This window comes from Ursus arctos, unplaced genomic scaffold (assembly GCF_023065955.2).
Source record: "Ursus arctos isolate Adak ecotype North America unplaced genomic scaffold, UrsArc2.0 scaffold_5, whole genome shotgun sequence".
Taxonomy (NCBI): domain Eukaryota; kingdom Metazoa; phylum Chordata; class Mammalia; order Carnivora; family Ursidae; genus Ursus; species Ursus arctos.
In genome coordinates, this window is record NW_026623067.1 from 45825793 (window position 1) to 45852118 (window position 26326).

A 26326-nucleotide genomic window follows, 5' to 3' on the forward strand; every position below is an offset into this window, starting at 1 on the left:
AACCATCACACTCGAGAAGATGTTAACCAATGATATGTGCAACTTATACTCCAGTGGATTTTTGTATTTCTTGTGTATTTCCATGCAATAGCTGAGTGTGATGATGAGCACATAGGCTAGCAAAATACGAGACAACTTCTCTGAGCCCCTGCAAAGCCTAGCTAATGCCTCATCAAGGGTGTAAGGACTGACCTGAAGTCATTTACTCCGGTATGTCAGTATCTGCACTACTCACTTTTGTCCACTTGGATGTGGCAAGAATCAGAAGCTGATGAAAAGCACATAGTTACTAATATGCTCAGTATATTCTTGGCACTGGAGGTGATGTATGCAAAGGTGCTTTGTGAATTATAAATTCCAAGTCCCTTCTGTAGACAGAAGTGTCATATACTTCAGTAATATGATCATCTCTAACCTTCTGAGTGAGTACCAGTTAAAAGAAATTAACATTTACCGTAATATCTATATACATGTTTATTCATTGATTAATAAACTATATATGCATACTTCTCTACTAATATATTATACATATTATATGACACACGAAAATAGAAATTGAAAAGGGATAATAAAAATGAATAGGAAAGATGGGGTACCTGGGTGGCTCAGGTGATTAAGTGTCTGCCTTTAGCTCAAGTCATGATCCCGGGGTTCTGGGATTGAGCCCTGCGTCAGGCTTCCTACTTGGTGGGGAACCTGCTTCTCCCTCTCCCTCTGCCATTCACTCCGCTTGTGCTCTCTTTCTCCCTCTTTCTCTCTCTCTGTCAAATAAATAAATAAATAAATAATCTATAAATAAATAAATAGGAAAGAATTTCTAGTATTTTCTTCCTGCTCCCTCTTTGGAGACTACTGTTCTAATGGAATGTTAAGTCTATTTTGAAAATAAGGGGTGATAATTATAATTAACATTTGTATAGTTTAAATACTGTTAAATATTACTAATTCTAGTGCTTTACATATATTAACTTGTTTTATCTTGGTATCAGCCTTATGCAAGAAGTATAATTATTATCTCCACTTCACAAATGATGAAATCAAGGCACACACTAGTCACCTAACTTGTCTGTAGCCACACAATTACAAAGGAGAAGGGATGGGATTTAAATCCAGGCAATCTAGACCTACACTTTAGCTAATCGGAAACTCTGAATGGCTGGCACATTATTATCGTACTAACCTATAGGTAAAGGGTCTTCTATGCAGTAGTTTCCATAATACCTTCATAATGGCATGTATCTTACCATATTATAACTGTTGCTTTGAAGGTTTGTCTCTCCCACTAGAATGAAAACTCCCTGGGCTCAAGGACTAAAGCACTTTTATATTTTGATCACCGTGCCTGGTATCTGGAAAGCTGCTGTTGAATAAATGGCTAGATGAAAGGAAAAAGGATTTTAAAAATGGGCAGATGGGGGGGGTGCCTGGGTGGCGCAGTCGTTAAGCGTCTGCCTTTGGCTCAGGGCGTTATCCTGGCGTTATGGGATCGAGCCCCACATCAGGCTCCTCCGCTATGAGCCTGCTTCTTCCTCTCCCACTCCCCCTGTTTGTGTTCCCTCTCTCGCTGGCTGTCTATCTCTGTCAAGTAAATAAATAAAATCTTAAAAAAAAAAGGCAGATGGATGAATTTACCCAAAATTACTTTATATCTACTGAAATGTGTATGTCCTTAAGATAGGGATAGGAGGGTATCCTGTCAACAAAGATATTCTCAGACTTTCTTCTTAATGGGATATTATTCCATTGCGAAACCAAGATATAGAAAAAACAAGCTTGATGTTATCCAAGCCCTGTCCTACCCATGGGCCTTCCAATCCTTTGATGCTAGGAGAAACCAAAAAGGTGAAAGTAGAAAGATAGGAATGTTGTTTATACAAATAATGTCTCTTGGGAGCCTTATTCATATTTTCTCAAAACAAAACAGAAAGAATCTGCCCTCATGCTTGAGTCAACAGGAAACCTGTATTATTACAAACTTAGCCTGGATACGTGCAGGGGAAAAAAAGGGGGGGTGAATGGACTTGATGATGATGGACTTGACCCCTATGATGTGGAATCCAGTTATCCAGGTCTCAATCCAGTCTTAATCAGGCATATGTGGTTACACTTCCGTTGGCAATACGATTCATTACAACACAAGTCACCCGGACTGCAAGACTGATATTCCCAAATCATGACATTTCATATACTTCCTTTTCTTCACTTTGAGTGATGCAAACCAGCACCAGGATGTTAGCCAAATCTCGAAATTCTCCTTCCTATATTGGAAGCTGGAAAAACTTCAAGGTGCTCGGACTCAAACACACACTCTAATAAATGTGTGTTTTTTTCACCCCAGTTACTTCTGTGTATAGCTTAAGGTACAAAAGCCTCTGACCAAAAAAATGACTGTTGAATTGCCTTAACAAATCTAATGATGTACTTAATGTAATGTAATGGGTTCCATCTACATACTATATAATTTTGTCTTTTTTTCATTGCTTTATATTCTTTATATGTTATATATTCTTGCTATATATTGCTTTATATGCTTTATATTCTTTCAAATAAAAGATGATTTTATAGAAGTTGAATTCTGGACTTTCTTTGTTATAATTACATATGTAATATAACTATATATACATATTATATATAATTACATTAGGTATAATATATTTGTTTTATTTAAGCTTATTAGTGTTGTTCTTTGGTGCTTCTTACAGCAATCAGATACAATTACCACTATTCTGTAACATTACCTATCAAACTTGTTATTTCACTCCAAGAGCTGTGCCTATCTTGTCTTTATTTTTCCTTCTCCGGGCCAATGTTCACAATAGTGTTACTAAATCTTGCTGAATTGGATCACTATTAAACTACTTAGCAAAGGTAGCATCTGTCAAAGATATTATTTGTTTTAATGAGTAGAGAGCAAGTAGAGTCCTACTTAAGTGTGGCTTAGGGGACCAGCAGAGCAGCCCCAACATCACCTAATAGCATCTTTAAAATGTGTTATACACAAGTAATGAACCATGGAACTTTACATCAAAAACTAGGGATGTACTGTATGGTGACTAACATAACATAATAAAAAATTATTATTAAAAAAAAATGTCTTCAATCTAAAGCAACATTCCCTAGCCACTTTTGCCAATAGTAAAGGTGATATTTTACTCACCATTTATGTATCTCCAATAGAGCAATTTGGGAACAAAAAAAGAATTATTTAGTGATCTCCTAAAATCCCAGGACCACATAATAATATTGAATGCTTACCATGTGCTACACACTATCCTAAGTTACACTTTGTGAATTAACACCCTCAATCCCCCCAAAAACTTTGAGGTAAGTACTATTACTAGTCTTCCTTTTGAATATGAAGGGAGCAAGGACACTAAGTAAATGAAAGGATACATCATTTCATGAATATATAGACCCCAAAAAATAAAGAGGTCAATTCTTCCCCAAACTAACCTATAAATTCAATGCAAACTCCAGGCGAAATCCCCATACATATTTTCACTGAACTCATAGTGGATCCTAAAATACATACAGAAGAGGAGAAACAAGAATAAAAAGCAAGAGTATCTAAATTTTTGAAGAAGATAAAAGAGAGAAAGATGATCCTCTCAGACATTAAACTTAAGATAAATCAGTGTGCCAGATAAATAGATAAAGGGAGTAGATTAACAAGTCCAGTGCCGATAAGAACTTTATGTATGGCAGAGAAAGCTTCACAAATCTGTGGAAGAAAGGGTGTAGTATCCCAATTAGTTCTCCATATGGAACAGTAAATTAGGCCTCAATAAATGAGGAACAACAAATCAGGCCTCATCTCACAACATCATATATTTAAATCAATGGTGATTAAATGTATAAGAATGAAAAATAAAACTTTCACAACTTCAAAAAAAATTTTGACCACATTAAAATTAGGTGTTCATGGGGCTCCTGGGTGGCTCAGTGGGTTAAGTGTCTGTCTTCGGCTCAGGTAATGACGCCCGGGTCCCAGGATCGAGCCCCACATCAGGCTTCCTGCTTAGTGTGTAGTCTGTTTGTCTCTCTCTCTCTCCCTCTGCCCGTCCCCACTGCTCGTTCTCTCTCTCTCTCTCTCTCTCTCTCTCTGTCTCTCAAATAAATAAAATCTTTTTAAAAATGATAAATAAAAAAATAAAATTAGGTGCATAGGCAACAAGGGATACCACACACACACAAATTAAACAACAAATCACATACTAAGAGAAAACACATGCAACGTACTTAAAATCCAATATCCCTAGAGTAAATTTCTCAGAATCATACAAATCAACTTAAAAAAGGCTATTTTTCAAATGGGCAAAGGATAGGAACAGATAATTCACACAAGAATGATCAATAAGTATAAGAAAAAAATCTCTCATCAGCAAACAGGAAAATATTTCATACACAAAAGATTAGCAAAAAATTAGAAGTCTAATAATGTAAACAATTAAGGAGTATGTGGGGGAAGCAAGCACCCTCAGTGTACTCTATAAAATTTGCTAGTAAATTTTAGCATATATCTAGTGAAATTAAAAATGCACAAATTCTGGGGTACCTGGGTGGCTCAGTTGGCTAAGCGTCTGCCTTCAGCTCAGGTCATGATCCCCAGGTCCTGGGATCAAGCCCCACATCAGACTCCCTGCTCAGCAAAGAGTCTGCTTCTCTGTCTGCCTCTCTGTCATATTTGCTCTCTCTCTCTCTCTCAAATAAATAAATAAAATCTTAAAAAAAAAAAACATGCATTCAATATATGAAAACTACACAAAAGCAGACAGAAAGCAGTTTATGACCAGTGGTCCAGTCAGCGATACAAACTCAGAGTAAAAGTAATGCTTTCATAAATGGAAGAAATCATTACACAACAAAATTTTGTACATGAAAATCTCATTATTTAACTAAGAAACACTGAAGGACAGGCAAGTCACAGACCAGTTAGGCAAGAGGGTTCCCTTGCTCCAATGTTAAAACCAAATCCTCGAGTCAAAACTATTTGCAGATTAAAGGTAGGGCCAGTGAGTAATCTTAGGAAGATCAAAAACATCTACCACTTGAAATATTGAAAATATGGTGCCATTAAACTCAATTTTTAAAATTCTTTTTTCTCTTTTTTAAACATAGGTGCAGATGGCTGATTTAGTCATACACCTTGGTCCAGGCACACTATCATGGACCACGCAATGCCCCTTGCTTATTTTATTTTAGTTTATTTACTTATTCCCTTTTATCCCCATGTTTCACTGCCTTTTCCCTCTTCCCTCATAGCTAGCCATTCTGACATATTTGATCTATTTAACATGTATGGTTACATTTGCATGTGTTCTTAAAAAAATGGATATGATTTTTTGTCTGCATGTAATTTTTAACAGCTTTATCAAGACATACTTCACATACCATACAATTCACCCATTTAAAGTGTACAAATAAATGGTTTTTAGTATACTCACAGAGTTGTGCAACCATCACTAGTCAATTTTACAATATCTTTATCATCCCCAAAAGAAACTGCACCCATTAAGGAGTTACTCCTCATCCCCCTCTGCCCAGTCCCTGGCAACCACTAAATTAGTCAGCTTCCTTTCTCTATAGACTTGCCACTTCTAGACATTTCCTGTAAATGGGATCATAAAATGTGTGGCCTTTTATGTCTGACTTCTTTTACTAAGTGTAATGTTTTCAAGGTTTATCCATGTTGTAGCATGAATCAGTACTCTATTCCTTTTCATGGCTAGCTAATATTTCATCCTATGGACATAATTTGTTTTATCTATTTGTCAGTTGATGAACATTTGGGCTATTATGAATAATGCCGCTACGAACACTCACCTACAGGTTTTTGTGTAGACTATGTTTTCAATTCTCTTGGATATGTACCTGGGAGTGGAATTGCAGGGTTATATGGTAACTCTATGTTTAGCAAACTTTTTCAAAGTGGCTGCACTATTTTACATTGCCACAGCAATTTTTCCACAATCTTACTGATACTTGTTATTTTCTGTCTTTTTTATTATAACCATCAGTGGGTATAAAGTAGTATTTCATTGTGCTTTTTTTTTAAAGATTTTATTTTTAAGTTATCTCTGCACCCAACATGGGGCTTAAACTCACAGTCCTGAGATCAAGAGTCGCAGGCTCTACCAACCAAACCAGCCAGGCATCCTCTTCTTGTGCTTTCGATTTGCATTTGCCCCATAGTTACTGTTGGGCATCTTTTCATCTGCTCACTGACCACTTGTATATCTTCTTTGGAGAAGTGTCTATTTCAATCCTTAGGCTGCTTCTAACTTGGGTTATTTGTCTTTCTATTATTGTGCTGTAAGAATTCTTTATATATTCTAGATACAAGTTCCTTATCAGGATTGTCCCTTCAATTTTTGTATAGTATCCTGTGAAATTAAAAAGTTACACATTTTGATGACGTCTAATTTCTTCTTTTGTTGCTCGTGCTTTCAGTGTCATATCTAAGAAAACGATTATGAAATACAAGGTCACAAAGATTTACTCCTATGTTATCTTCCGAGAGTTTTACAATTCGACATCTTACACTTGGCCTTTGATCCATTTTGAGTAGATTTTTAGATATGCTGTGAGATATGGATCCAACTTTATTCTCTTGCATGTGGCTATCTGGTTGTCCCAGAACCACCTGTCAAAAACACTATTCTTTCTTCCATCTAATTGTCTTACCACTTGTGTCAAAAATCAATTTACCATAAATATGAGGGACTATTTCTGGAGTATCTGTTCATTCCACTGATCTGTATGTCTGTTCCATATGCCAGTACTGTAATATCTTTATTATTGTTGCTTTATAGTAAGTTTTGAAATCAGGAAGTATGAGTATTTCAATTTTATTCTTTTTCAAGATTGTTTTGGTGCATATATTTTAAAATTTACCTCATTTTTACCCACATATCCTTTTTATAATCAATTTTGAAATGAAGTCCTAGTGATAATTCCATGTAAACTGCCTATTTCTCTTTATGGAGGTGTCCTGCCCTTCTCTTCTCTGGGTCGACTAAACGTCAAGGCTCCTCTTGCTGAAACTTACTAAGGCAATGTTTCCAAACAAAGCCCATCTGTGAGGTTGGCAATTCTTCCTTCTCCCTCAAAGTTTCTCAGACCAGGTCTCATCTCTTTGCATTGTTCTTTAAAACTCTCGAGACTTTTTGAACAAGTGCTCTACCTCTGATGATTCCATCTGAACCGCTCAAATTGAAACTGAGCAAATATCTTAATAATAGGCTTTTGGGGATATATTTTTTAAAGCATGTGTACACTAAACATGCACACAGAGACAAGCATGAGTCATAAAGATATTGGAGTGTGCATTTATTTTTAACTTTTGCAAATGATATTGTGATAGATGTACATATATAGAGATAGAGATTTATCATACTTTTTTCCCATTTCTATATACAACTTTCGTAATTGACAAATATAAACTTGGTTTCACTCCCTCACCAGAGTATAAATTTTAATTTAAAAACAAACAGACCCTCCCTCACCAGGCATTAGGCTCTCTGTTTCTTTGTGTCTTGAGGAGTACAGGTTCCCTGGTGTCACCACACCAGCTGTGCCACCAACCCTGGGACCAGGGCCAGCCATTGCCTGACACCATCGATGTGGTTGCCTCTGAGGAGGGGGGAGTCGTGTAAAGGGAGGCAGAGAACCACTGTTTTTATAATAAAACTCATGGAACTATTTGAGTCCTTCAATAATTTTTATTGATAAAATTTTTTTTAAAAAAGAGGAGGAGGGGGGCGCCTGGGTGGCACAGCGGTTAAGCGTCTGCCTTTGGCTCAGGGCGTGATCCCGGCGTTGTGGAATCGAGCCCCGCATCAGGCTCTTCCGCTATGGGCCTGCTTCTTCCTCTCCCACTCCCCCTGCTTGTGTTCCCTCTCTCGCTGGCTGTCTCTATCTCTGTCAAATAAATAAATAAAATCTTTAAAAAAAAAAAAAAAAGAGGAGGAGGAAAGGAGAGGAGTTTGGGAAATAAATCAGTAAACAACGGCAATAATCCAGGAACTGAATTCTTTTAGAAAGGATGGAAATGGGGGGAAAGTGGGAAAGAATTGAAAGAAATATCTAAGGAAAACTCTTTTTATTAATTAATTAATTAATTAATTAACTTATAGAGCACAAGCAGGGAGGATGAGCAGAGCTAGAGGAGAGAGAGAATCTCAAGCAGACTCAGTGCTGAGCACAGAGCCCAGCATGGGGCATCGATCTCACAGCCCTGAGATCATGACCCAAGCTGAAATCAAGAGTCAGACATTCAACCGACTGTGCCACCCAGGCACCCCTTCTTGGGAAAATTCTTAGGAATTAGTGCTTGAATGTGGAGGAGAGACACTGAGATGGCCGAAATCTCAGTTTATTGGGAGAACAGTGTGTACATAGAGGAAAATAAACTGTATTATTTTGCACATATTTTCCACCTCTTAGGATCTGCATCATTATACACTATGCTGTTTTCTAATTATGTAACCGTAGAATTATCACCTGTTTGTACAGGACTGTCATTCTCGTGAACAGCTTCATGTTCATATCATCATTTTTTAACAACACTATAAACTCTTTTGCTTTATATTACCCTCAAATGCTTTCTTGGTTTCACATGGCTAGGGAAATTATAGATTCTCTATGAACAATCCATGGTTAATTGATGATATAAGGTAGAAAAGACAGGTTTTTAAATGTTGGAATCAGGTAAGTGAAAAGAAACCCCAAATCTATGATTCTAAAGTTACTTTACTTATAAGTACTTTATATATTTTATTTTATATAGAAGTAGAACAGCTAACACTTATGTAGTACTTTCTGTGGTCCAGACACTATTTTAAGTGCTTTATATGTTTTAACTCATTCACTGCTCTCACTGACCCCATAAGGTAGGTACCAGTATTCTGCCCATTTTATAGAGGAGGAAACCAGTGCACATGGAGATTAAGTAATTTATTCACAGTTACACAGCTACTACGTTGCAGAATCAGGTTCAAACCCAGGTGGTCTTGCTCCAGTTTACATTCACATATGTATGTCAAATGTTCTTAGCAATATGGTATGACACTGTGATGTGGGATAAAAAGAGAACAGCACAGCATATCATAATGTACAGTACGATTCAGAGAGAGAATGTTCAAGCAACCATTCAAAAAATGAATGGAAAAGAATTTCCTAAGGAGAAACGATATGAAAGGGTCATAGGTCAGTTTGTAAGTCAATATACCAAATAATTAATTTGCCAAATGACAAATTTGCTGAAATTTATCAGAAAATTCATCGCAGCTATGTTACCAGACAAGCCATCCACATGGCCAGGGGCAGAAGGGACAGAGGTATTTAAACTGTGAGATGGGTAACCAAAATTGACGCTTTGACAAGTCTAACAAATCTCTAGCTACAGGGCCATAGCAAAGCTTTAAGGAAACTAGAATATAGGAAAAGTCGCCAGTAAGGCAATGAAGTAATGAGTCCGTGAATAAACCATTGGTGGAATGGATTTTCAGTGAACTGGCCTGTGGCAATTTCACTCATCGTTAATGAATTGACTTTTGCTACATGGGCCTGATTCAACACATAGAACTGAAATGTACAAATGTAGATTAGGTCCTACAGTACCGACCACAATGATCTTGAATCCTACTTTACTGCAACCCATGGTAAGGAATACACTTTATAGTGTAACTACATGAACACACACACACACACACACACACACACACACACACACATAAAAGATTCATGTTGCCCTTACTCCAGGCAATTCACTCTGGTATTTTCTATCCTATTTGATTTTTTTTTAATAATGGTCACAACCCAATAACGTGATTTCCTAATCATTTAATTGGTTTTGACCTGCAGTTTAGAAAATCTTGGAACAGAAAACCTGTTGTAACTTCCAATATATAGTACAAGATTAATAGACCTACAGCACCAAACTAACATGTTTAATACTGTTTGGGAGAAAATAATGGATATAATTTCAACTCAGATACTGGAGAAGCCAGCAGGAACCCCGGGGAGAGCTCTCTTTTCTTCATGCAAGACAGGGTGCCCTGGAATGGGTTCGACCCCCAGAGAGGGGCTGGTGCCTTGGAAAGTGTTCCCGTTGCAACTCAGTGTTGCAGGATACAATTACCCACTGCAAGGGAATGTTCTGTCTACCGTACATCCTGTTGTGGGACTATAGGGAGATCTTGCAGCTCCAAATTGCTGGTATGGTGGCCCTGGCCTGATGGGTCATTGAGGAGATAGTTAAAAGGCTGGGAGGAGGAAGATGCCTTGGTCAGAGATGCCTCGCTAATGGAGCCCTTTCTTTTCCTCTACCAAACCTACCGGTCTAACTTTCTGCTGCCAGAACTGGCTCTCTGCTGCCCATAAGAATTGTTCTCTCCCTTGTTCAACTAGTAAACCAAACACCATCTTAAGCTTTCACTTCCTCTTTTGTCCTGTCAGCAACCCTAGAGGGGTCCCGTGCTGGCAATAAGAATGTAGAAATGAGGTAGAAAAGATACCTTTTCTTTTTCCCTTGTGCTGGGTAGGAAAAGACAGAATTGCACATAAGATACTTCTGAGTTTTTTAAGTGCAGCAGCATTAATTTATCATCATTTTAAGAAAAGCCAGACTTGGGTTGTTCTGACTGGGATTTCAGGTCATCTGCCTAAAACCACTATTTTATGTTATTGTTTCTAATTCAGTGACATAGAAATATGAGAGGGGAAAATGATAAAAACGTACGCCATATGCTATTGTATAATGTCTCATCATTTGGCCATGCATTTAAACAAATTAGATGCTGATTATACTTCAAGTGTAAAATGCTGAGGGCCTCTTCTGCCCTTTTGAGTTCAATTAAATTTTTAATTACTTGGTAAAGGAAAGCACTTCAGGAAATAAAGGTAACATTTCACCCAAAGGCTTTTGTAAAATTAAGAGTTGAAGAACAATGATATTTTTATCTGCTATTGTTCACTGATGACCAGCTAATGTTTTTGTTTATTTGTTTTTGTTTTTAACCATCTCCATGGATCCATCCCAAGTGGACTCGTGTCAGCCCTACTGGATGCTATCTGAATCAAAGACAAAGAATAAATAAAATCCTATCTGTTATCAAGTATTTGCAAATTTCTGGGACTCATCCTTTCTCACTAGAGCTTTCCATATTGAAGTCAGCCCAAAACTCAATTTAGGGAGAGCATGTGATTAGCATTCCTTCAGTTATGAGGCCTTTATAAAGCAAAGTGTTTTCTTGGCATCTTTGGTAGGTGTTTTTTCTTCCTTATCCATGTGAACATCTTTAGAAGAAGATGAAAAAGCTGAATTTTGAAATAGACTTATTAAGAAGGTAAATGTGGGGGCGCCTGGGTGGCACAGTCGTTAAGCGTCTGCCTTCGGCTCAGGGTGTGATCCCGGCATTATGGGATCAAGCCCCACATCAGGCTCCTCCGCTGGGAGCCTGCTTCTTCCTCTCCCACTCCCCCTGCTTGTGTTCCCTCTCTCGCTGGCTGTCTCTGTCAAATAAATAAATAAAATCTTTAGGGAAAAAAAAAGAAAGTAAATGTGAAGTACTCAATTTGCAAAACTGAAAAAAATACTAAAATATATATATATATATTTGAGTATCCTGAACACCTACTGTGTGTGTTGGATCATTCTACTGAAATACCTATGAATCTGTTATGGGATTCCAGGTCCACCTTGGAGAGCCTGATAACTCAGTGAGTTAGAACATAATGCTAATGAGCTGAAATGGCGGTCATGGCCCTTGTTTGAGTTATTCAACATCGTTAAGAGAAATTTTGTTACATTTACCACCCACTAAACTTTTAACCCCAGTGACCAGCTAGGAAATTTTGTGCTACTGCTCAAAACAGAACTGGTTGAGGACCATGAGTGATTACACTATCGTTACACAGAAAACCTTCAAGTGCCTGGTACCTGATAGGCACTTGAAAAACATTTGTTGACTGATTAGAGATGCCTGATTGTTACACAAAGAGTACACTTTTTCTTCCTGGAAACAGTGATGTATTATGGTTAGAAGACCAAATTTAGAGTTAGCATCCTATCCTGCCAATTTTCCAGGTAAGTGATTTGCAGCAGGATTAAAAAAAAAAAAAAAAATCTCCCTATGATTCCATTCCCAAGTCTGTAAAACAGGGAGAACTATGTCTGTCTCCAAAAAGACCTGTGGAAGAATTAAGTAGGCAACAGTATGCAAGAACACCTGACAAACAGAGGCCCCAAGCAAATGTTGGTTGAATCAAATCCTACCGTTTTTCATTGTCATGAAAGAGTTTGCCCTTTATTTTAGGCTTTCCACCAATAATTTTAATCTATTTATTTTGTTCTCTGGATTATGTAGATTAAGACTGACTTTTAGGTATTAGCAAGCTCACAGTGTGTACATTGGTAAAGGAGGCAGTGAATTCAATAGTAACTTCCTCAGTTAAGGACAGCTGCAGCATTTCACAGAGAGCTCAGCTGATGATGATTTTAGGCCATCCTCTCATCAATGATGGCCTCCTAGCAGTTACCTAAAATGACATTATTATTGTTGACTAGATTAATATGAAAAGTTATGACGGATGCTGTGATACTTCCCTTGAAATAAAATGAAAATAGAATCCAAGGAAAAGGGAAAAGATACAAGTGAAGAAGGGACCTGAGTCAGAAGGGGCCTGAGTTAGAAGGGGACACTCTGAATATATGCTCAGCTTCTAAGGAGGCTGACAGCTCTAGTATGAGACAGGCCAGACTGTTTGGGAGCTCCCCTTTCTCTTCTGCCAGATCCGATGATCAGTAACTGTCACATGAATAGGCAGAGCTGGGCCTGGCCCGGAAAGTGCAGTGAGGAACACTGGTCCCAGCCAACAAGCAGCAAAGCAGTTGGAGAATAGAAAAATGCAAATGTCCTGGGTCTCCTCAACCTTCACTACACAATCTAAGTCCCAACATATGGTCAGCTGTTTCAGGAAGATAAAGAATTGCTTTGAGGAAAATCTGGCAATTTAAAAATCAGCTTAGAAATGTTCTTACATTTCAGAAGCTTTTGATCTCCACTGGTATTTCTATATAATTTTCATCCCTGATCACTTAAATATTTGAAAAATTTTAAAAACCTAACTCTTCAAATTAGTTCACTTCACTTTATCAATGTCTTATTTCTAAAGAAGATGAATCTTTAAAACGTAACTTTGAGACCCTCTGCAATATGAAAAGTGCTTTAAAATAAGATGAAAAGTTTGTTTCCACGGTCTTACACTGCCTGGTCCAGTGTTTTCTTGCCTTAAAATATGTTGGCATTCCAATGTTTTCATATATACTAATAAGCTGGAACAGTAATGCCCACCCACTTTACACTGATCTCTTTAGCAATAAAGAAGATAGTTCTGTGATTTTGCCACCATTTGGAGTGCTTCTCAAAGAAAACCCATTGTTAGTTTACCTTTGCCTCTCTCTCAGATGGGATATGACCCGATTTGCTTTGTCATCTACAAACCGAGGAGAGTAAATGTTTCTGCTTAGCTTCTTCATCTTGCCATGTTCTCCAGCAGCTTGGCCCAGCAGATTCTCTGCCAAGAATCATCTGAAGCAACAGATGTATCCTGGAATTGCCAATAAAATGTGTGAAGGGGAGGGCTCTCCAGAGAGATGGCCTGTGTTTTAGAGCTGTTGATTCAATGACACTTTTTCATCTCAGAAATTATTTTTCTTTGTAATTTAATTAGAGATGGAAGCTAGTGATAGGTGTCCTCTAAGGAAATGCAGAGAAGCACTAAACTAAGTCCAAAAAAGAAGATTGTTTCCCCCATCTCATGAGTTGTATTTCTTTTCCAGTTTTTTTTTAAGTTAGCAAAAAACACTTTATTTAGTTACTTACTATGCTGAAAAACATGCTGTGTCCATAGCATACAATGAATATATTACAAGGACTGGCCTTCAGTGTTGTAATCTCAGACTGAAGAGCAAAGGCTTCATAACCAACTCAAAGTTTCACCACTAGAGTTTGGGGAAAATAAGTCAGTAAAGTTTTATGTTTCCAAAAGGAAACCTGACATTCTAGCATTTAATGTCACCCTATTCCTCTCCCCAAAATGTATACTTCCTAATGTATGTAATGGACTTGTTATGGAAACACTTTTATTTTCAAAAGTTAGGCAAGTTATAGGACTCTAACTAAAACTCAGGCAAAACAAAATCACTGATAATAAGGGATACTTTTTTGAAAGATTTATTATTTCATATTTGTATGTATTATTTAAATTTATTATTAAAAAAAGATCCACGTCTGTTTTAAGATGGACAAACAACACAGAAGTAAAAAGTGAAAGTTCCTTCATCCAACTCCCAAGAGTTGCTATTAACCATCTTATTTGTATTTGAAATATATAAAAATTTGTCAAATTACATTAACATTATATATTAAATATATAATAAGTATAGGCTTTACAAAAATGGAATTTTATTCTATTCTGCTACTTGCTTTTGCACTGCACTATATTTTAGACATCTTTCTTTGTCAATACAATAAACAGGTACAAGTTATTTCACTCTTCTCTATGAGTGAATATTCACTTAGGTAGCATAATTTTTAAAAATCTAATCACTACTAATTGACGTCTGGTGCACTGTTACTCTGTCATGAATATAAGCACCGCTCTAAAGCACATTTTCAGTTTTCCGTAGATTAGAAATGGTTCTTACAGCATAGGAAAACTACGCTGCTTCAAAGCACATTTTATTTAAAATTTTGAAAGCTATTTCACATTACCCTCTATGGTTCTGTATTGGATGCCTCCTGTGCCCACCTCACATCTTGCCCACCTTTTATTTTCATTATTGCTGCAGCTGTCTGCAGCGTGACAGCATCTCATTTCAGCCTGACCTCATTATCTCTCATTCCTCCCCAGGTTCTCTTAAGGCTGTGTGACCAATGCCTGGGGACATTGATCAGCTTTTGTACATTTGCACCCCTTGAAATGTGAAAGGCTAACATAACACTTTTTGGTGCAACTCTTATCCAATGAGGACAGGAGCTGGTGGGTAAATTCTCCTCTCCTCTTTCCCATTCTCCAGGTGGGCAATTGTGAGGCATAATCCACATAGCTCCTCAGAAGGTCCCTGAGGGATCCAGTCCAGACTGCCTACAAGGGTGGTGACCAGCTAGAAAAGGCTTCCCTGGACTGTCTTTACCCTTCTCTTTTCACTTCCCCACTCCTGTTCCCCTGTCTCAGGCTCTGCTTTTGGGGGGACCTCAGTTAACACAGATACAGATCAAATCTTACCAACGGTGACTGTTTCTTCCTATCCTCAGTCACATCAGGCACTGTCCACCTTTTTAAATGTTGTCAATCTTATAGGGAAAAAAATAGATCTCACTGTTTTAATTTGCAAGTCTGAATAATAGTAAGTCACATATAAAAACCACTTTAAAACATCAGCAAGTAAACCATAATCAAGAATCCATCATTTCTTCTAACATTAAAACCATTAAACATTAAAAGAAAAACACCTCGTTGCCCCTATTTTCCCCAGATGAAGGTAGTATTTCTGATTTTCACACAGTAATTGACACAACAAAGACAATAGCAAGTATATAACATGAGCAGAAGTCTTTTTCTACTGTCTTACAGCCCTTGACATATTAAGACAGGACTAGCAAATGATGGGTACACAATTTGAATTGGGGTCTTTGTCCGTATGTGCTAGTATCTGATAAAATGTTAGACTTTCATAAAATGTTAGAGCTGAAATAGACATTAAATACCATCTTGTTCAGGGTACTTACTCTGAAAATGGGGACACTAAAATCCAGGAAGGGAAATGACTGAATGACTCACCCAATATGACACAGACAGAGGGAGCGACAATCTGGGACTCCTGACTCTGGGTTTGATGTTTTTCTTACTAAATATGCTCTCCTTACTTCAGAAACAGATCATTTGGCTTTTCCAAAACATCCTCAGTCCTTGTGTCTGATAAGAGCCCATTTACTATTGAAACATAATAAGTTAAGAAATGTTATTCATAATATCACTATAGAGACATCACAAAGGAGTACAGGTTTCCCCTGCTACACAGAAGTAGAGCTTTCCTATGAAACATTTTATAGGCCCAAATGGCAAAAAGCAAAGAAGTAACTACCATTAATTTATATGGAAAAGTTTTTGAGCATTCCCAGATGTAAAAATAATAATAATAATAATAACAACCTCTCAGGCTTTTCTGATACCTTATGACACATCTTGCTAACAGATGCCAAAACAAATAGAGATAAGGCACAGATGCTCACATACACAGTTCAAAGCTATGGCAGCTTGATGCTAAAATGCTGAGCGTGGATTCTGAGTTCATATTTCTTTTGGTTGGTGAAAACAGGTACTAACGTAGATCTTTCACAAAAGCAAAGAATTGTAAGCAGAACTTTTGAAAAATGGGGGATACCTGTATTTTTAGAGAAGTTATAGCTTCATAATGGTGACCTCTTGAAAGAGCTTTCTAATGGCTCCAAAATTACAATTGTAAATACTAGAATACTGGGATCCTGGCACACATCACTGTTCAAAGGTGACATAAAATACGAGGTCAAGATAAGAATCTAAAATAAGGGGCGCCTGGGTGGCGCAGTCGTTAAGCGTCTGCCTTCAGCTCAGGGTGTGATCCCGCGTTATGGGATCGAGCCCCACATCAGGCTCCTCAGCTATGAGCCTGCTTCTTCCTCTCCCACTCCCCCTGCTTGTGTTCCTTCTCTCACTGGCTGTCTCTATCTCTGTTAAATAAATAAATAAAATCTTAAAAAAAAAAAATCTAAAATAAAAAACAAAATAAGACAAAACTGACAGTTGCTAGCGAAAAATCAAGATCAATGAATAAAGGGGGTCAGAGACTTTAAATTTATTAGAAGCCTATAGCTACCAGCACGTAAAGGGAGCCTGGAGATGACTACATTCCTGAATTATCTTTGTCTCTTCGGATATGTTAGAGATTTACCTTAAGTTTTCACAAACAAAAAGTTTCTTTTTGTACGATAAAACCATTTAAAATAATGAAAGTTTTAAAAAGTCATTGGGGGCAACCCCTTCGGGGCCCTCTCTCCTCGGGAGCTTTATACTACCACTTTACTATCGCTCAATAAACCTTGCTTTGCTGCCCACCAATAAATCAATAGTCATTGGAGGTGATTTATATATTTAGGCCAACTGAGTTTTAAATGCATATTTCCAATTCTTATTATGGTTAATTAACCGATAATAATTCTGCTCAGTTGGTTTTAGCCATATATTATTTCAGTACAGGGAACTGCTAATATTCGTGAAGCACCTGCTAAGTGCTATGCATGTTACATAACTGCAACTTTATTTACTGCTAGCCCCTGTCCTAGTTTGAGTTCCCCTATGAGCAGACCTTGAGACAGGATTTTAATGCAAATAGTTAAGAGGGGAGGGCAGGGGAGTGGAGAACTGAGAAAGGAAAGGCAGCTAATAAAGGTTGTATTTCCAAGCTGGTAATCACTATGGATAACTGGAGATCAATCCTGCTGGGAAATCACTGTGGAGCACATAGCTGAATTATCCCACCCCAAGGGTAAGAAATTCTGGTATGTTGGTCAGTGTCTAACCACCGAAGTAGCGATAACAGTGAGAGGAGAAGGGGGAGGCTCCAACAGAAAATCCCCATGTTTCTGATGACTAAAGTGTGTACAACTTGCGAAAAGTCATGTAGCTGATAATGGAAGAACTGAGATTCAAACACCAACCTGGCTGATACTGAAGTCTTCTTGTGTCTGTGTATTGCTGCTTCTCCTATTGAAAGCAGTATCACAATGCATTAGTGAACAAAGAAAATTATATTGTGTTATTTATGGTAGATAAAATTGTTATAACAAATAGATCTAAATTAGTAATGGTACAAGACAATAGAATTTTATTCCCTGGAATGAATTCAGGTTATCTAGAGGGGCTGTCTTCCAGCTAGTCCTTCAGGGACCCTTTCATTCTGTGACTCTATTATTCCATGGAGCATTATAGTCATCTGTATCCAGCCAATGCCATTTCTTTAAAGCCATGGTTCACATTCTGTTGGTGAGAACCAGTCACATGGCCATATCTAACTGCAGGGATGTCTGGGAAACAGTCCCTGACCCGGCAGCTGCTTCCCAGTTACAACTGTATGGGTGACCCAAGGAACAGATACTTGTGGCTGGAGTCTGGGCCTCAAGACAGGGTGAATGGTGAGAGCAGAACAATTAATGGTGGAAAGTAGAAGGAGGAGATAGATTGAGAGGGAGGTTCAGAAGGGTAGAAAGCATGTTTACTACTTCAATCCTATGGTATTCTTGGGCCTTGCATGGTGACTAGCACACAGGAGTTAATGCACTTAATATTGGTTGAATGAATGAAAGAAGGAATTTGGATTCTATTCTCTATATAATGTGGAACCATTAAAGAGTTTGAGGAGAAGGGACAGAATCAGAACTGTAGATTAGAAAAATAACTGACAATAATAGTATCTAAAATTTATTTGAAAGGTTAACTCCTTGAGGTAGAAAGTAATTTACTTATTATATGTTACCAATTTCTATTTGTTGTGATTTTTTTATTTCCTGAACACATAAACATGGATATTTTTAATTATACCCCAATCTGGCCTAACCAGGCAGTTAAGAGTACATCAAACTCACAAGTGCCAGGTACAACGGCTCTAGGACTGAGCTGCCTGATGCATAGCCAATAGCTACATGTGTCTTTTGAGCACCTGAAATGTGGCTAGTCCAAAATGATATTCAAGATGTTCTGAAGTATAAAATACACACCAGATTTCAAAGATCTAATACAAAAATAAATGGTAAAAGTTATCATTAATAATACTTTATATATTGATTACATATTGAAATAGTAATATTTTGGATGTATTATATAAAATAACACAATATTGTAATTAATTTCACTCCTTTCTTTTTATTTTTTTTAATGTGTCTACTAAAAATTTTAAATTACATATGTGACTTGCATTTGTGGCTTGCACTATATTTTATTGGCACTGCTCTAGTAGATGCCAATTTTGTATACCTGTTTAGTAGTTTTCACCCCAAAACAATGCAAATCAATTGCAAAGTGAAGGTGCAAATGTTGCAAAAGATGCAGAAATTAATTAAGCCACTGGAAGTGGTACTGAACTCAGCTCACATGTAAAGCCTTTTCGATGTAGGATTCAACAGAGTTGAACCACCAGACCACAAAGGAAGAGAAAACCAACAAGGACATCAATTCAAAGAAAGTAACTGAATATTACAGGAGGACCTTGGGATAATGTACGAAGTCTTCAGATACTTTTTGCAAAAATAATAGTCACAAATAAACCACAAAAGTCAAATGGAAAAAGAACACCTCGCCATACATCAAAAACATTAACCAACATGACTCATTGAAAGAATTCAAAGAATCAGTGCAGAGTTGTAAAGGTAGCAGAATTTTGCTGTGAGAGAGATCAATTTCATAAGCTGTAGTTTTAGTAGAAAAACTCAATTCATTTGCTTTTCATTATTTACTACAAAATTTAGTTTCTGATTTTAAGTACATGCAAATACATGCAAAATATTTAGATGGCTGCTTAATAAAAAGGAATCATAAATATGTACATGTTTATAAGATAGATACATATATCTTAAATATCTTATTTTAGCTTAAAACATAAATAGCAGGATTTTGTTTTGTATGGTTTGGGTTCTTTTAACCAGTATTTGGCTGTAGGGCTTTGGTCTGTTAAGCGTGAGTTCGCTATTTAGAGTTTCATATATTTGTGTCACATACCTCACTGTCTACAATTTTCACTTTTAGTTTTTTAAAACAAAGTGAGAACTGATAGATACTTGCTTTCCCAATCTTTTACGGTTATCCCATTCACAACTAATTTGATAGAGATTTTTCTAAGGATTTATTTATTATTTGAGAAAGAGAGGGGGGAGGGGAGAAGGGAGAGAAGGAATCTCAAGCTAAGTTCCGGCTGAGCATGGAGCCCAACCCACGGGGGCTCGATTTCCTGACACTGAGATCATGACCTGAGCCAAAATCAAGAGCTGGAGGCTTAACTGACTGAGCCACCCAGGTGCCCCAATAGAGATCTTTTTTTAGTGTCTCACCTTCATTTTCCAAAACATTTAACTTAGTTTTCTTTGGAACAATGTTCTTTTTGCATTCACATAGCCATGTTTTATTAATTTAATAATTTAATAGTGTTTAATTTAATTTCATAAGGACGGTTATAATAGGTATAATCAGGTTTGGGAACAAGTAAGACAGATTTTCTTGGGGCCCACAATTCACCTGGAGGGAGAAATGTACAGGTGCCATGAGCATTCCTTGCGCTTTGGCATCCCTCTGCATGCTGTGTACCACACTGGAAATATTGCTGGATGAGTCAGCTAAGTGGAGGCTGCTTAAGAAATTTTCTACTACAGTATCACCTACAGTGTCCTTGTAGGGGGCCAGTTACCCCATAAATGACAAGACTTCCTGACTTAGGACATGTAAAAACACCTGGAAGTATGGTGTCTGGAAAGTGTGGAGAAACCAAATTTTAGACCAACTCTCCTGCAAGTATTCTGTATTAAATATATTAATATATATAAGCCTGGTAATACACAAGCATTGTCCAGGTTACATTGTACTCTTTATGTCAATCTAAGACATAGCTTACAAACAAGCATGAAAACACACACAGGGATCTGGAATCCTCTAAGAGTCAGCCTGATAAATATCTAATAAAATATTTGCAGATAGGAATGTTTTATTGAATTTTGTAAATAAGAAAAACAACAAACAATATCCCCAGAGAAGAGGAAAAATCCTTGCATGTGCATGGTAGGTCCAAGGTGCTTAATAAATCTATGATGAATGATGTACAGTCTGAAATATTTCTGGCAATGTACCCTAAATTTGCTCATTCTAACGTCAGTGATATTTAAGCACAACCAAGAAATGCACTAGTATTAAATTAGATGCTCCAAATGAATTTGTGTAGGAACCGAAGTGTGACAATTCCTAGAAACACTGCGTAGAAGCAGTGTAAAGCACTGGCATAAAGGTTAGCAAGGTTGTCATGGCATAAACGTAATCGTTACAATGCTTGTATCTAAGAGACGACAGAACTAAAAAGTTTAGGAATAGTAACTGGAATTTTCAGTGCATAAGCAACCTTTGAAAAGATCCAAGTCTCCTTTATGTCATTAAAGAAATCAAAATAAGGCACTTCAAGATATGCATTTGAACAGTAACGTAAAGCAGGATCCAACAGCACCAAAACCAGAGCTAGAGTCCTAACCATGCTTAAGACAGAGAAACTACAGTAGCAATCCCATGGGTTAAATTCTCCTCAAAGGTGACTTTGTATTAACACATGGCAGAGGAAGAACATCCTTTGCAGTCAAGCATGTCCTTTGATTATTTCTCTCTCCCTCTCTCCCTCTCAAAAAAAAAAAAAAAAAAAAAAATCAGTTTGCCTGTGTATAGATGCACAATGACAACCCAAATATTTACATAAAAGATCAAGGGCAAAATGACTTAAAGCATCAAGAACTAGGCAAAAGACCAGTACTGGGGTTTCTCCATGGTGGTGTGGAGAACTAGGGCTAGTTGACAGTGTTGTGTTTGGTACAAATACACAGTTTTGCTGGAATCCTGTTCTACTGTCCTACTATGGCCAAACTTTAAAATTGGAACAATTTTGAAAGGCTAAGGGAGGCCACTTGCTTTTGTCATTTACAGGTACCTGAGTATGTGTGTGCCATTTAAAAGTTTTTCGATCTAAATAGGAAAGAGGAAAGTTTATCCTTTTTAATTTTGGATTTGGTGGGTGTGGCAATCTGGAGAACCTAGGAAATAACTAGTGTTTAGTTTGGATGATACACTTGGCTACCATTAAAAGAGTGTATAATTATAGCCTAAATGTAGGCTTTAAATTTTAACAGATTTATCTAAACTTTCAAAATTTGTACCGTTGAATATAAGTATCTAAAACTATCTTATGTTAGATGCAGCAGTATTCAAAACATTGAGCGAATATAAAATCAATACCATTTAAAAAAATCCCTCGATCATCACCACCCTCTTCAGTTAACATTTATAGCGGGGAAGGAGACTTTCATTTTATCTAGTTCCAAGAAGTCAAATGTTTTGTGGACAGCGCAGACTTAACGTCTAATCTGAACACTGACAAGATAGCGCTCTTTCTGTTCGTGAGGAACCCTCCCCCTCCCATCCGCCCCCATGTCTTAATTAACTTTTCACAAAATAAATCTAGGGATGCATGTCCCTGGTTGTGGGAGGTTTCCCCTCACAGACAAATCAGCTCGAGGAAAAGAAGGGAGGGGAGAAATAAATGCCACACAGAAGCTCTACTTGCCAGAAGAAAAGTCGAAAATCATTAACATGTAAATGGTGCTTTTTCCGTTCCAAGGCTCCTTATCTCCGAGACTGCCCCAGAACTGGAAGGGTTCCGAACTCCACGTTTGGCAACTCGGGGACTGCAGGGGTAGGGGCGGAGGGAACCCCGACGGTGGCCGACCCTGCCGGGAAGAAGGACATACCGCCAGAGGCATCGGATTCGGGGAGGGCCAAAACCTGCCCAAGGATGACATTATCGAGCACTTTCCGGCACAGCCTTGGTTCCTTCCCCTAACAGGCTCGGTGCGGTCCTGTATACTACTGCCTTTCCCAAAAACAGAGGAGGAAAAAATAAAGATGTACAGGAACTTCCGCCCTTCCATGTCTCTCTCTAGCGGGGGCGGAGGAGGTGAGAGGGATGTCCCAAATGGGTGACTTCAGGTTGTGAACAAGATATTCCGGGAAGCTTTGAAGTTTTATTTGTAGCTCGTGTTAGGGGAGAGGAGGACAAAAGATGAGGAAAGGTTTTTTAAAGAAAAACTTTTTTTTTTTTTTTGGTCCGCGGCTGCACGTCTGCTAAACATTGGGTTTCTTTCGCTTTGCATCAGGCGACAACCCTGGGCGCTACCTGCCCGTCCCGCGCGGAGTGGGGGAGGAGGGTTGGTCCTCGCCCGGGTTTCCCGACGCCCACTGCAAAGGGCAGTGAGAATGACAGACCGCAAACCCTCTCGCCTGCATCCCCTTCAACGCACTACACACCTAAGTTCGAATGGCAACCCTCGCTAGGCGACCTCCTGACGAGCCGGGCCGAGATTGCGGCGGAGAGGAAGCGGCGCATTGCCGCCGCCGAAGCTCCTCCTTTCGCCGGTGCAGCCCGGGACTACCTGGCGGCCCAGCGAGTGCAACACGCAAAGCCCAGGGCGCCTTTGCGGCGGTTACGTCCCAGCCCACTGCGCCGGCCCGCGCGCGACGCCGGGCGCACAGCCCACTCCTTTCACCTGCTCCCCGCCATCCCCCCCGCCCCGGCCGAGCCCGGTGCGCCTGCCCGACCGTCCAGGCCAAGCACCCGGCGGGCCCTGCTCACGCAGTTGGCGCAGGCGGCCCTACGCTAGCGGCGCTGCGCCCTCCGGTCCGCCCTCCCCCTGCACTCTCCCCGCCCCCTCCCTCCCTCGCAAGGGCTGAGCGAATGTAGCCCGCGAGAGAAAATGGCGGCGGCGGCGGGGAATCGCGCCTCGTCGTCGGGATTCCCGGGCGCCGGGGCGGCGAGCCCCGAGGCGGGCGGCGGCGGAGGGGCTCTCAAAGCGAGCAGCGCGCCCGCGGCAGCCGCGGGGCTGCTGCGGGAGGCGGGCAGCGGGGGCCGTGAGCGGGCTGACTGGCGGCGGCGGCAGCTGCGCAAAGTGCGGAGTGTGGAGCTGGACCAGCTGCCGGAGCCGCCGCTCTTCCTCGCCGCCTCGCCGTCGTCCTCTTCCACTTCCCCGTCGCCGGAGCCATCGGACGTGGCGGCGGGCGGGAGCGGTTTCCAGCCTGTGGCGGTGCCGCAGCCTCACGGAGCCGCGAACCGTGGCGGCGCCCACCCTCTGGAGCCCGCGGCCGCGCAGGACAGCGGCGCCCCGAGCCCCGCGGGGGCCGAGCCTGGGGAGAAGCGGACGCCCGCCGCCGAGCCGCCTCCTGCAGCGGTCCCCGCAGGGTGAGCAGCGCGGCCGGGGACGCGGCGAGGACTTGGGGGGCGGGCGGGCGAGGGCAATGAATGAACCGAGGGCACCGCGCCCTGAGTCCCGGGGCTCCGCGCAGCCTGGCTACGCGCCGCTCGCCGGGTTCCGAGCCCTCGGGCACCCCCTTTGACCCCTCCGGCGTCGGGCGGCGGCCGGGACCTGGCCTGGGGGACGGAACGGGGACCCGGGGCGGGGACGTGTTGGAGAGTTTGTTATTGTTTGCGGACATGTGACAGGCGTGCAAGCCGCGCTGCAGGGACCCGTTGAGATAAGGTGTGGGGCCCCGGGCTGGCTTTGTGAGGCTCCCGGAATCGGGACTCTCCGAGGTGACTCGACCCGGGACCCTGGAGCTGCCCTCGGGGCTGGGCTGGGGGGCGGGCAGTAGCCCGGCGGCGCCCTCAGAAGAGAGTCCCGGGATCGCTGGGGGTGAGGCCCGAGCCTGCAGGCAGGCGGTGGTCAAAAAAGGGGTGGGGTGGGTGCGGAGCCCAGCCCTAGGCCGGGTCGGGGGCCTGGGGCGGTGGAGAACGCCGTGAAGTACACCGCACCTTGACAGGCAGAGCCCCACATCAGGTACCCGGGCCGGGCCTGGCCGCGTCGAAGGCAGCACGGCCGCAGGGCGCTCCGGGTGGAAGGCATTGTAACGCCTGTCAAAGAGGGGTGGGCGGGCGGGCTGCAAACTCGGGGACTTGGAATATTTTAGGGCTTGGGTTTTCTCATTGCGTCCCTCAAGGGGCTCCACATGTTCTTGAGAATGCCCACAGCGCCACTAAGGCTTGAGTGACTTCTGTTTGGAGTTTGAATTTGGCCTTTGAAGTTTGCATTTGGCGGAGTGGTGTAAGAGCCAGGACCGGATGTGTCAGCCATTCAGTTTCAAAGCAGTGGTGACTGCTCCCCGCAGCCTCCCGGGGTAGCTGGGGACCGTGGCTGGGGTGCGGTGCTTCCTGCTCCGTGCAGCTGCGCGGGCTACTCGCCCGCTGCGGGTTTCCAGGGACCACAGTGCGGTGGGCATCGTCTCAGATAGTCCTAAGTGCCTATGCATTACGGTACGTGCAAGGTAACAGACCAGCCGTTCTTGGCCTGACCCTTTATTGGCAATTGGAAATCTTTATGTTAAAGGAAATTCTTTAAAGCGTGACAGTCGTAATCCTTGTTTTTAGGAAATCTGACTAGTGTTTGCACAGCGTAGTCTTGATGAGTATTTTGAGTTGCTGGAAATGTTTTTGTGATAGTTAACCGTTGCCCTGTAGAGTTTCCTGACCTTCATTCTGGGTATTTTAAAGACTGTGTCTTATATTTGTTTCCCTTGTGAGATGAATTTGACAGTAGGACTCCTTAGTTTGGGTTAATTATCTAAACTGCTTTGGCACTTTCTTGAGCTTGATTTTTTATTTATTTTAAACCACAGTTCATTTTATTACCAGGAAGTTGCACCCCCCACACAAAACACCCTAAAAATCATGGTCAACACTGTGCCATGGCAATCTTGAGAGGAAAGGATATTTGTGGCTGTGATAGTTTTCTGTGTGCACTTGTAAATGTAACTTAGTCTAACAAGAGCTAAGTTTCTCTACACTTTCCTGCTTCTGTGAAGATTGGGTTAAAACCTCACTAGAATAATTCTTTGAAGGCAGTTGATACTACAGATGTGCTCCAGACAAAAATATTAAACCTTAAATTTTAGAAGTTAATTTTCTGTTCTCATGAGAGCAACTTTTTGAATACAGTAAATAATTTAGTGTCAGCATTCTAGTCCTCTTAATGAACTATGAATATAGTAGAAGACCGACCACTGTAAAAATGTATAGAAGTTGTTTAGAGATGCCTCCACACAAAATAAAGAGGACTAACGTGGAGGCAGAAAGAATTCAGGAACTGAGTAACCCATGTTTAATTTTTGTATGTTATAACATAGGTGTTTTTCCCCCTCTTTAAGGAGTGGATTGTAATGCACAGTGTGTGAAATAATGAGCCAATCAGCATAATCATCTTTTAAAAATGAATTTCACTAGCCAGAATGCTGTTTGTTCACGCCAACTTCATTTATAATAAAATGTTGATTCCCTAAACTTGAAAATACAGTGATTTTTCCTTCCAGCTCCTTGTCTGTATAGTTGAAATTCATTTGCCTCTCTTGATATAAACACTTTGATTATAAAGAGTTCAGGAACTTTACATTTTACTTTTTTGGTAGCAGTTTCATGTGTACTTTCTGGAGGAAAATATACAAC

General features: G+C 40.3%; 1 protein-coding gene across 3 annotated transcripts in view; it reads left to right on the forward strand.

Annotated features, from left to right (window-relative positions):
• The first annotated feature begins 23568 nt into the window (after window positions 1-23568).
• Window positions 23569-26326, forward strand: part of MAP3K1 (mitogen-activated protein kinase kinase kinase 1) — a 73230-nt gene continuing 70472 nt past the window's right edge. The window contains exon 1 of one of the 3 annotated variants that reach the window (XM_026498939.4): window positions 23569-24073. In XM_026498939.4, coding sequence (XP_026354724.1) covers window positions 23592-24073 — 482 coding nt within the window. In that variant the 5' untranslated portion in view covers window positions 23569-23591. Of the gene's footprint in view, window positions 24074-24130; window positions 24425-24785; window positions 25142-26326 lie in introns of those variants that run through there. The other 2 variants (XM_044384179.3, XM_044384180.3) reach the window with 2 other exon arrangements.